This window comes from Nelumbo nucifera, chromosome 4, assembly GCF_055504915.1.
Source record: "Nelumbo nucifera cultivar China Antique chromosome 4, China Antique-T2T, whole genome shotgun sequence".
Taxonomy (NCBI): domain Eukaryota; kingdom Viridiplantae; phylum Streptophyta; class Magnoliopsida; order Proteales; family Nelumbonaceae; genus Nelumbo; species Nelumbo nucifera.
In genome coordinates this window covers 26089390-26101724 of record NC_142652.1, presented here as the reverse complement: position 1 = coordinate 26101724, position 12335 = coordinate 26089390, and the positions used below count along the sequence as shown (strand labels likewise).

Sequence of the window (12335 nt, the reverse complement as noted above, 5' to 3'; positions counted from 1 at the left end):
GGATTTCAGATTACAACTATGAGATTTGATGGGTCAAATTACTTGGAGTGGGCTCAATCAGCCATGATGGATATTGGAGGAAGGGGAAAACTGGGTTACCTCTTGGGAGATGTGAAAGAACCTTCCAAGGAGGACCCAACATACACCAAGTGGGTTCAAGAGAACTATTTGGTTATGGCATGGCTGTGTAATTCTATGCAGCCACATATCAGCCGAAATTTCTTGTGGGCAAAGACAACCAAAGAGATATGGGATGTTGTGAAAGAAACCTATTCCCAACCCCTTAATGTTGCCAGAGCCTATGAACTGAAGTGTGAGGTGAACAGCCTTAAACAAGGAGAGAAGTCAATTTCTGTCTACTTCTCTACCTTGAAATCCTTGTGGCATGAGATTGACCATCTAGAGACCCTTGAGTGGGAGAGTCCCAAAGATGCACAGACTCACAGAAAACAAGTCGAGACGAATAGGGTATTTGAGTTTCTGGCTGGTTTGAATTCAGATTATGACATTGTGCGACAACAGATATTGACAAGAGATAGTGTGACCCTTTCTCAAGCATACTCCCTGGTGCATAGTGAAGAGACCAGGAGGAAAGTCATGATGCAGCCTCAGCCCTCTTTCCCAGCCTTGACAGCTATTAAACCTAAGCCAGGGGGTGACTCAGAAAGGGACCGGAAGAAGGAAGATAAACGGGATCTGGTATGTGAACATTGCAAGAAACCCAAGCACACAAAAGATACTTGTTGGAAGCTACATCCTCACTTGGTCCCAGCAAAACTAAGAAATAAGAAGGGTAATGCTCATGTGGCCGTGAACACTAATTCAGCATCCTCATCAGGCACATCCCTAGAGACCTTAGCTGCTGTTCGGGCTGCCCTCATACAGTTGGAAAAGGAAGTTGGGAGTTCAGCTCAGCCATCTCAGTCACCATCAGCTCCTGCCACATCTGCATTTGCACATTCAGGTACTCGAGCCTCAGCTTACCATGCTTCAGCTCCAGGTAATACTGACCACTGTTGGGTAATAGATTCAGGTGCATTTGACCATATGACTAGCTTGCCATCTTTGTTCACTTCTTATCACTTGTCCTTTGGCCGAGATAGAGTGTCCATTGCTGATGGCTCTCTTGTTCCCATTTCGGGCAAGGGGGACATCAAGCTATCGGATACTATCTCTTTATCTTCTGTCTTGCATGTTCCTAAACTTGATACTAACCTGCTTTCAGTTAGTAGTATTACCAAACACATGAACTGTTCAGTAACCTTTTTCCCTGACCGATGTATTTTTCAGGATTTGGAGACGAGGAAGGTGATTGGGACTGGCCGTGAGACGAACGGGATCTATCTGCTTGGAGAGAGTTCTCGTCGGGAGGAGTTAGTGGATAAGAAGTCTTTTGTTTCCCAGTCTGTGAGTTCGGTTATGCCAAGCATAACCGATTAGGTCATTTGTCTTTTAAGTCTTTGAAAAGTCTGTTTCCTGCTTTATTTGAGTCTGTTGAGTTATCAAAGTTGAGGTGTGAGAGTTGTGAGTTTGCCAAACATTGTAGAACCTCTTATTCTTTAAGTAATAAAAGGAGTAATTCCTCTTTTGATATTGTGCATACTGATGTTTGGGGGCCGTATCATATCTCTTCGATGGGTGGGTACAGATATTTTCTACTGTTTGTTGATGACCATACCCGGTTTTCTTGGGTCTATCTTATGCGCTCTCGGGATGAGGTTCCTGCTCTGACCCAAAACTTCCATCAGATGGTTCTCACTCAATTTGGGACCAAAATCAAAGTTCTTAGATCTGATAATGCAGAAGAATACTTTGCTCAGCCATTGACCTCCTACCTTCTTAACCATGGAGTTATTCACCAGAGCACTTGCCCTTATACACCACAGCAGAACAGCGTTGCTGAAAGGAAGAATAGGCATATCTTGGAGGTGGCTAGAAGTATTATGTTTACCTCCAATGTACCTATTCGCTTCTGGGGTGATGCTATCCTCACGGCAGTTTATCTCATTAATCGAGTTCCTTCCCGGGTTCTTGATATGAGAACCCCCTTTTCCCTTCTATACCCAGACGAGGAGTTGTTCATTGTTCCCCTTAAAACCTTTGGTTGTACCTGTTTCGTTCAGCTTCTCGAGCCTCATCATTCCAAGTTTGAACCTAAGGCCTCCAAATGCATTTTCCTTGGTTATGCACAAACTCAAAAGGGTTATTGCTGCTATGATCCGGTTTCAGGGAAACGGTTTGTCTCCATGGATGTCACCTTCTTTGAGGAGACATCCTATTATCCTAGGGTTTCTCCTCAGGGGGAGAGCAGTGAGAGTGGAAGTGGGGCTGTTTTGAGTTTCTTTCCTCAGGGAGAGAGCAGTGAGAGTGGAAGTGGGGCTGGTAGAAGTGGGGCTGTTCCTTTACCTATTCCACTGGATGATGAAGGCTGTAGTGGTGAGGGTGGTCAGAGGGAGCCGGAGTTGAGAGTCTATCACAAGCGATGCAGGCAGGTTGATCCCAGTCATCGGCAGTCCCAGCCAGCTCCAGTTCCTTCTGCGACTCCAGATCCAGAGCCTACTGAGATACCCCTCACTGTTGCCACTTCCTCTCTTGTGGATGACTTTGATCTCCCTATTGCCATTCGCAAAGGGAAACGGCATTGCACCACTTCTACAACTCACAGCATCTCACAGTTCTTATCCTATGATCGTCTGTCTCCATCTTACCGGTCCTATCTTACTTCCATTGCCGATGTCCCTATTCCAAGAACCGTGCAAAAAGCCTTATCAGTTCCAGAATGGAAAGATGCAATGCAAGTTGAAATGGATGCCCTGTTGAAGAATAATACTTGGGCACTGGTTGACCCACCAAAAGGAAAGAAACCGGTGGGATGCAGATGGGTGTTCACTGTGAAGCATAATGCTGATGGCTCTATTGAAAGGTACAAAGCCCGGCTGGTTGCAAAGGGGTTCACTCAAACTTATGGTAATAGACTACTTGGAGACCTTTGCCCCAATAGCCAAGATTACCACCATCCGAGTTCTGTTATCCCTTGCAGCAAATCATTCTTGGCCCCTGTTTCAGATGGATGTTAAAAATGCCTTTCTGAATGGAGACTTACAGGAAGAGGTTTACATGCAGTTGCCTCCTGGATTCTATGATACTGAGACAGGTAAGAAGGTTTGCCGACTAAACAAGGCATTGTATGGTTTGAAGCAGTCACCTAGAGCCTGGTTTGATAGGTTCAGATTAGCCCTTGGAAAGTTTGGTTATGTACAGGCTCAGTCAGATCATACACTATTCATCAAGAGGGTGGAGTCCTCTCTGACACTACTTGCAGTATATGTTGATGATATTGTGGTGACAGGAAATGACAATCATGAGATTGAGTCCCTCACTTCATCAAGAGTTTGAGGTGAAAGATCTTGGTGCACTACGGTACTTTTTGGGTATTGAGGTTGCTAGATCCAAGCAGGGAATTTTTATCTCTCAGAGAAAATATGTTCTAGATCTGTTGGCAGAAACTGGAAAGTTGGGGGTTAAGCCAGCTGATACACCCATCGAACAAAATCACAAGATTAGTGCAGAGGGCGGGGAGCCTCTTGAAGACAAAGTTATGTTCCAACGGTTGGTTGGAAAGCTCCTATATCTCTGCCTCACTCGGCCGGATATCAGCTATGCAGTTAGTGTTGTTAGCCAGTACATGCACTCCCCTAGAACTTCTCATCTTCTTGCGGCAGAGAGAATATTAACATACTTGAAGAGATGCCCAGGTAGAGGTATACTGCTCAAGAACAATAATCACATGAGGGTGGAAGTCTATACAGATGCCGATTGGGCTGGGAGTGTTGATGACAGAAGGTCTACCTCTGGATATTGTGCCCTTGTGGGAGGTAACCTTGTCTCTTGGAGGAATAAGAAGCAGAGTGTTGTTTCCCGCTCCAGTGCTGAAGCGGAATACAGGTCAATGGCTAATGGAGTGGCTGAAATCTATGGCTGAGGTCACTACTTGAAGAGTTGGGTATTGACTATGAAAAGCCCTTAATGTTGTATTGTGATAATCAGGCAGCTATTAATATAGCCCACAACCCAGTGCAGCATGACAAAACTAAACACATCGAAGTTGATCTACATTTTGTGCGAGAAAGGGTCACATCACAAGAAGTGTTTCTTCCGTACATCACATCTAATATGCAGCTCGCGGATATCCTCACCAAGGCTGTACCAAGGAAGAAGTTAGAGACAGACCTATCCAAGTTGGGAATGATAGATATCTACTCCCAACTTGAGGGGGAGTGTAGAGAACACTGATGTGGGCCCCACTGCAATGGTCCCCACTGTGTTCGTAGGACAGCATGTGTAGTTATTTGTTTCAGTTATAGTAGTGTTAGTTTGAGTCAGTTTGTTAATTCAGTTGTTATTTATCTCAGCTTTTATTTACTTTATTATTATGTAAGTACTAAGGGCAGATGTGTCCTTTCCATTGTGTACTAAACATGACCTATAAATAATAAGAAAGTGGCGGCGGCAGATCTGTTAGAATCTGTTCCTCCTTTCAACCACTTGTGTTCTCCTGTTCATCTTCTATTCTCTCTTCTTTCTCTCACTTTTTCTCTATTTTGTAAACCTAAAACCTATTAGGATTCAAGACTGATTACAGTCTTGATCTTCTACTAAGTACCTAGGCATGCTCTTAGGAGATCTAAGGAAGAAAAATATGGCTTTGCTAGGTAAGTGGTTGTAGAGGTGGCCTCTTGAGAGGAAGATGCTCTGGCATAAGGTTATAGGATGTATCCATGGTCGTGTAGATAATGGTTGGGATGCTGGTGTATCTCAACGGGCCACCTTGAACTCTCCATGGAAGGCTATAATTGAGGTTCTCCCCCATTTTTTGAGCCTCATCAGGTATGGCATCTGCTCTGGTGATAAGGTTCTTTTCTGGGAAGACATCTGGATTGGTAACTCTGCCCTAAAGGACCAATTTCCTTCATTGTACTCTATTTCTCTCTTTAAAAATGAACCCATTCAAAGCTTAGTGTCCCTTTCTCATTCTTTGGGTTTTAATTGGAACTTGGGTTTTAGGAGAGACTTGAGGGATTCAGAGATTGATTGTGGCCTTGCTTCTCAAGACTCTTGAACCTATTTGCTTGGACCCTTCTAAACCTTATACGCATGTTTGGACCCCCAACTCTTTGGGTTCTTTCTCTTGTGCCTCCTTCTTCTCTTCCTTGTGTTCTATTTCTAACCCCCAGTTGTCTTTTTGTAAGGAAATTTGGTCTAGACCAATTCCTCCCAAAGTGAGGGCTTTTTTGTTGGGAAGTGTCTCTTGGAAAGTTAAACACCTTGGATTGCTCCTTTGCTACAGCTTTATGGAATTGGAGTTTTATGTTGTTTGAGTGTAGGTGGAACCTGCCATCTAATATTATCTTGCTGTTTAGTCCATCTATCTTTGAATGGCACACAAAGAGAGGGAGAATCATGTGGAAGTGCATAAGAGCAACTTTGTTGTGAACAGTTTGGGAAGAAAGGAACACCAGAATTTTTTGTGTAAAAGAAAGGAGTTTTTCGGAAGTTAAAGAATGTATTCTGACAAGGGCAATTCAATGCTGAAAACTCTAAGTCTCTTTGATGCATACTCATTTGATGACCTATGGAGAAGCTGGTTAGCAGTGGCTAATACTTCTACCAGGAAGGACAGACATGTGGTTGAATGGATGCCACCAGGGGAGGAGTTTATTAAGCTGAACTTTGATGAAAGTAGTCGAGGTAATCCAGGACCTTCAGGCATAGGAGTTCTAAAAAACAAAGACAGTAGCATTATATCTTTGTACTCAGGTCCTGCGAGTGTGGGAGACTCTTTAAGGGCCGAATTACTTGCTGTTGTACAAGGAATCCAGCTCGCAAATCAGCTAGGCATAGAGCATCTGATTATTGAACGGGACTCCTAGGTGATAGTAGGTTGGTTAAAGGATCCGGACTCTATGATCTGGGGTTTTAGAGATCTTCTCAAAAAGGTTAAATGGCTAACAAGGAATATGACAATCAGAGTTTAGTGGGTAGGCAGATCAGCAAACTAAATGGCTGATTCCTTTAGTCATAAAGGAAAGGTCGCACCTCATGCCTTTCCATGGGTTGCATGTAACTCTTATTTGCTGGTATAATAAAATCTTACTCATTTATCAAAAAAAAAAAAAAGAAAAGTTAAACACCTTGGACAACTTGCAAAAGAGAAGACCTGGAGTTAGCATTTCCCCGAACTAGTGTGTTCTCTGCAAAACTAATGGAGAAAGTTGTTACCACTTACTAATCTCCTGCCCTTTTGTTATAGGCATCCGGGAAAAGATTTTTGGTATTTTTGGTTGCACATGGACTGAGCCTTCACAGATTAGTAGCCTATTTGACATTACAACTTTCGGATGGCCTAAGAGGAGAGGAAAGATTATGTAGCAATGTGTTAGGGCAGCTCTAGTGTGGACACTTTGGGAGGAAAGAAATGCTGGAACATTCAATGGTAAGGAGAGAGATGAGGTTGCGGTTTGGAAATGTCTACTCAACAGGGCTATAAATTAGATTAAAGCCTCTGACTTCTTTTCACATTACTCCTTTGATGACTTATGGCAGAATTGGGGACTGATTGCAAAAGGCTCAACTGTCAAGAAGAAGCCTATGAAAGAGTGGGGGGCCCCTAAAGAAGGATTTATCAAGTTGAACTTTGACGGATGCAGCTTAGACAATCCGGGTCCGTCTGGTATTGGGGGTGATCAGAAATGTATATGGTCACATTTTAGCTTATTCTCAGGTCCCATTGGAGTACGGAATGTTGTGAATGTGGAAATCCTTGTAGTCTTACAAGGAGTGGAGCTTGCTAGAGATTTGGGCTTTGGCAGATTACTAGTTGAAGGTGACTCTAAACTGGTAATTGGGTGGCTAAGGGAACCAGAGAAAGCGCCTTAGTCATTTAGGGGGGCTTTGCGAAGAGTTAAATGGCTAACCACAAGCATTGAAGTAAGGCTTCATTGGGAAAGAAGATCGGCCAATGGTGTGGCAGATTGTTTAGCTAAGCAAGGGGTACACAAGAATCAGTTATTTTGGGTACAGTTGTAATATGCTTTTTACTCATTGAGATTGCAGCTCGCACCTCTGTGGTTGAAGTTTCCACCTTGTACCTTTATCTTGTTATTCTTTAATTTCAATAAAATCATATCTTATCAAAAAAAAAAATCTACCTCGGGTTGCTGTGCTATGGTGGAAAGGAACATTGTTTCATGGAGGAGTAAGAATCACTCTATGGTGGCTAGATCTTCTGATGAGACAGAGTACATGGAAACGGCCCATGGCGTTTCAGAGTTGTTCTTGACAAAGGGAGTTCCAAAAGGAGAGAGGATTGATCAAACTCTCTTCTCCTTCTCCCTTCTTCTCTCATCTTCTTCTTCTTCCTCTTCTGATGTCTCTTATTTCTTTTTTATTTTTCTTTCTAATTTCATATCATATTGTTATTTTTATTGAACTGATCCACATCTTATACCTTTTGTGAAAAGGAGAGGATCACTTGTATCAGTACTGATTGTATATGTTGATGATCCTATGGTTATAGGAAATTATTTAGGCTCCATTTGGAAGGAGTACAAATACAAATATGTAAAGCACAAAGCCTTATATTTTGTATTATTTTGTATAGATTTGTACTGTACATATTTGTATTTGTACTCCTTCCAAACTAAGCCTCAAGTAAGATTGATGCATTAAAGAAGTCATTACAGTAGGAATTTGAAATCAAGGATCTAGGTGAGCTAAAGTATTTTCTGGGCATTGAGGACGCAAGATCCAAACGTTGGATATTTATCTCTCAGAGGAAGTATGTATTGGATTTACTACAGTAAACTAGGAAGCTTGGAGTCAAACCAGCCAATACTGCTATTGATCATAACCACAAAATTAATGCCTCAGATGGTGAGTTAGTAAAGGATGTAGGGAGGTATCAAAGGTTGGTGGGCCGCCTACTATATTTGTGCATGATCCATCAAGATATCTCCTATGTTGTTAGTGTTGTGAGTCAATATATGCATGCTCCTCGAGTTTAGCACCGAGTGGCTATTGATAGGATTCTTGCATACCTAAAACAACATCCCAATAGGGGAATTTTGTTTATTGATCATAGACACTTGATATTGGAGGCCTATCCATATACAGATGCAGATAGGGTAGGGTGCCTAGATGACAGGAGATTAGGGGTGTTCACATTAAATGTCAAATCGACCAAACCAGCCCGACCCAACCTGAGTCGGTCGGTTTTTCAAAATCGCTGGTCGTTTCGGTTTGTATGAAAAAATAAACCGACAACTCGGTTCAGTTTTGGTTTTCATGTATGAAAACCAAAGCCAAACCAAACCAAACCGATCCTATATTTTTAAGTAATTATTAATTAGTCCCTACCCTATATGTTAAATGTTGATATATTTTATTTGTGTTTTGTTTGAACTTTAAAAAAAAATGGTTATTTTTATGATAAAAACGAAAAACGCAAAACCAATACAAATATAATACAATGGTACAATATTTAATTCAGTTTTGTATAAATTTAAATATATATTGACAAAAAATCAGTTTTGCATAAAAAATTAATTGATTTAAATATATATATATATATTTTGGTTTTGCATAAAAACTAAAAAGAAATAAACTTAAATATAAATAGATATTTAGATATAGATATTTTAGTTTAAAATATATATAAAAACCGACTAAACTGATAAACCGACCCTTCATGTTTGGGTCGGTTTTTCTTCAAGGTCAGTCGGTTTCGGTTTAGTCAATGAGTAAACCGACTAGGTCAGGTCGGTTGAAAAAAATGACTCAAACCGACCCAACCCGACCCGTGAACACCCTTATAGGAGATCTTCATCAGGAGTTTACACCTTTATAGGAGGCAATATGGTCTCATGGAAAAGTAAAAAGCATTCAGTTATGGCTAGATCAAGTGCAAAAGCAAAGCACAAATCTATGGCACATGGTGTCCTAGAACTTCTTTGGATTAGGTCGTTAAATGAACTTAGGATTGTTGCTGAGGAACCTATGATGTTGTATTGTGATAATCAAGTCACAATCAACATTGCCCATAATCCAGTTCAACATGATAGGACAAATCATATCGAGGTTGATAGACATTTCATAAAGGATAGGGTAACAACTGGAGAAGTCTGCCTACCGTATGTCTCTTTTGACTCACAATTGGATGATGTCTTTATCAAGGGAATTACAAGGAGCAAGCTTGAACATGACCTACACAAGTTAGGAATGTGTGACATTTACTCCCAACTTGAGAGGGAGTGTTGAGGATTTCTTGTTAATCACTTAATTGTTTATTTTTGTTTAGTTAGCATGTTGGGACCACAGCCCTTTAGTTAGGAGCACTTTTAAGTAGTAGCTTGTTTTTATTTGTAAGTTGTTAGTAGTAGACACCTCATCAAGGGTATATTGGACATTGTACATGTTGTTTCTTTAAGTATAAAAGCTAATGAGAGGGACGGCCAATATGATTGGCTCCTCTTCTCTTTCTCCCCTCTTTCTCTTCTTTCTCTTCTTTCTCTCTCACAAATCTTCTCCTTCCTTCTCTTCCTTTTCTTACAATTTTTACATCTTCAGAGTTCTGCTGTAATTAAGCATCCAATATTGAATCTCCTAGTTCCCCTGTCCAAACAATAGCATTTTAAGACAATTTCAGCCACTATAGCTCCCTTGAAAACAATAGAGTAGGTCTGGTAGAGAGCAATTTCTTTTTCGATAAGTAACGCTGACTTGACTAGCAGAGAGCAATTCCAATCTTACGTAAACATTAAATCATGAAATGGATCTAAAATATGTGAACATGATCACTACTCCAATATCTAATAGACCAGTAAATAACACCCATCAAATTCAGCTTGATGATGTTCCCAGTGTAGTGTACCTACCCCTGCTGTTTCACCAATCTATGAGGATCAGATGTTATCACAGCACCCCATATCTAAGCATCACATCAACTGTAATGCCACCTCCATGGTCTGTACCTAATGAATAGCTAGAATGCTTTGAGGAGTCATTTTATTGTAATAAAATGTTCTAAATTAGTTCCCTCCCAGATTGCCCAAAGAAAGTCATGTAGCATCAATTGCAATGCCATCTCCAGGGTCTGCACCCAATAAATAACTAGAATGGTGATAGTCTCCTTTCTACAAGCTTTGCAGAGTCTTCTTATTGTAACAAAATGTTCTAACCTCCCTGGTTTTCCCAAAAAAATAACATGGATTAATGCTCTCCACATTAACCTCTGCACTGTTCTATACTCCAAAAGGGTGACTAATAGAACCAGTCCCATATCATGCAATGGGTTTCACTATTTCAAAAATCAATACAAGACAAAGTGCATTGGACTGGACAAACAGATTAATAATGTTGATCAAACTCTCAAAATCAACTAAAACTTTTTAGAGAACTATACAATACCTTCTAGAATTTTAAGATCATCAAGTTTCTTAAATATTGTACCCAGATCCATTGTTTCATTGATCTCCAGTAATGAAAGAGATCAAGAACTAGGGAATTTGGACATTTTTTACTTCTCAACTGTTGAACAATATGATTGCATAAATTTTCTTCAAGTTTTATAGTTGCCAGAAAGCTCCAGGGTGCTCTTGAATAAAGAATGTGGTGACAAACACCTGTTCCTTGTCACGCAGCATTTAGTGAGATTTGGGTGTAACTCATTTTGTCAATGCTATGCTTTTAGCAGCCTCCTTCAAGAAACATGTTCAGCTTATTTGAAATTGAGCAGAGCTTGGTATGCCTGGACTGCTGAGGGAGGTTTTCCCCTTTGCTCCCCATTGGACAATCAGAAGGTTTGCAGTGAGTTCTTCTAGTGTAGGTTATGGCCGATAAGTTGGTATACTAAGAAATAGCGTTGCAGTAGCTTCCAATTCAAGAACTTCAGGAGGGTAAGAGATTTAAATTCTTTAAAATGATTAGGTGCAATTTCAAAAAGAAGTCAAAAGACAGTAACACGACGTAGATATTTGGAAAAAAAAAAAAAAAAAACATGGGGATATTCTCAAATGTTAACTGGGGTCCAATAATCTCCAAGACATCCAATGGGCTTATGGGCAGGACTATAAACACCACTTCAAAACTATCCCTTTTAAGAACCTTATTTTCAATAACTTCAGGGTTGAAGAACGATGCTTGGAGGGAGAATGATGTTTGTATAGATTGCAGGCAAAACACACATTGTGTCAAACAAGATATTGGCAAAAGCGCGCCATTACAAGGAAATTCGCATTAAGAATCATGTTACAAGTGAAAAAACGAAAGCTATTGAAATTATGAAAGCACTTGCCCTTCACTTACAGTGGAAAGCTGAGGGGGCGGGGGAGGGTAGAGCGCGTTATTGGAAGGAGGGTATTGATCGAGCACGGAAGGTAAGTACATGACCCCTGTTCCATGGTATCCTTTGTTACCATCGAGCGTTGAGATCTCTGGACCGATCCCGCAAACAACAAAGTACTCGAAGATCCGAGTCATCGCTTGCCTCCTCTACCAGCAATTAACTAATAAAGCAGCTACCTCTGATCTGCTGCTCTCCTCAATCTCTACCTGTACCTTCCATCCAATGTTGTGAGATCTGCCCCAACCCGATTTTTTTTTTTTTCCTCTACTGTTCTCCTTCGATAATTCTACTTTGCGATCGAGAGACTAATGAAGAGATCCAGTTGGCATACATTGAAAGGGCGGGAGATGGCGAAAGGAGAAGAAACAATAATAATTACATGTGATTTGGTTTTTTAACAGGCTCCGGGGAGGGGAAAGTTGATTTGCCGGTCATTTTCTCAATTTCCGTGAATGTCTTGAAGGAAAAAGAATAAAAATAAAAAATTGCTATTTAACAGGCTCGGTCATTTTCTTTCTTAATTTCAGACTGTGCTTGGTTTGAAGGAAAAAGTAGGGAAATGAAGGAAAATGTAGGGAAATTTATACAAGGTTTGTAAAGATTTTCCTACATTTCCCTTCCTTTCCCTACTTTTTTCCTTCAAACCAAACATATCCTTAATGTATTACAAAGAAAAAAATAAAAAATAAAAATAAAATGGATATTTGGCTTTTAAAATTTGAGGGGCCAATTTAGCCCTCAAACTAAGATGGTGTTTTGAAGCGTGGGCATTTATTGGAACCGATTTTTAAGAAAAAACGTCCATGCTTCCAAGATCCATTTTTCACAAAAAAAAAATCTTTAATTTTGTTTGGGAGTGTTTCTGCCTAGGGGTGTAAACGGTATTCAAGTATCCGATTTCGAATACGATATCCGATGTAAACGAATCAAATTC

At 40.5% G+C, this 12335-nt stretch overlaps 1 protein-coding gene across 1 annotated transcript in view; it reads right to left on the bottom strand.

Annotated features, from left to right (window-relative positions):
• SCD1 (stomatal cytokinesis defective / SCD1 protein (SCD1)) overlaps window positions 1–11860 on the bottom strand; it is a 116840-nt gene extending 104980 nt beyond the window's left edge. Inside the window, exon 1 of the mRNA XM_010266886.2 lies at window positions 11362–11860. Within this exon, the coding sequence (XP_010265188.1) occupies window positions 11362–11535 (174 nt within the window). The 5' untranslated portion in view covers window positions 11536–11860. The remainder of the gene's footprint in view (window positions 1–11361) is intronic.
• Between the last annotated feature and the right edge of the window lie 475 nt (window positions 11861–12335).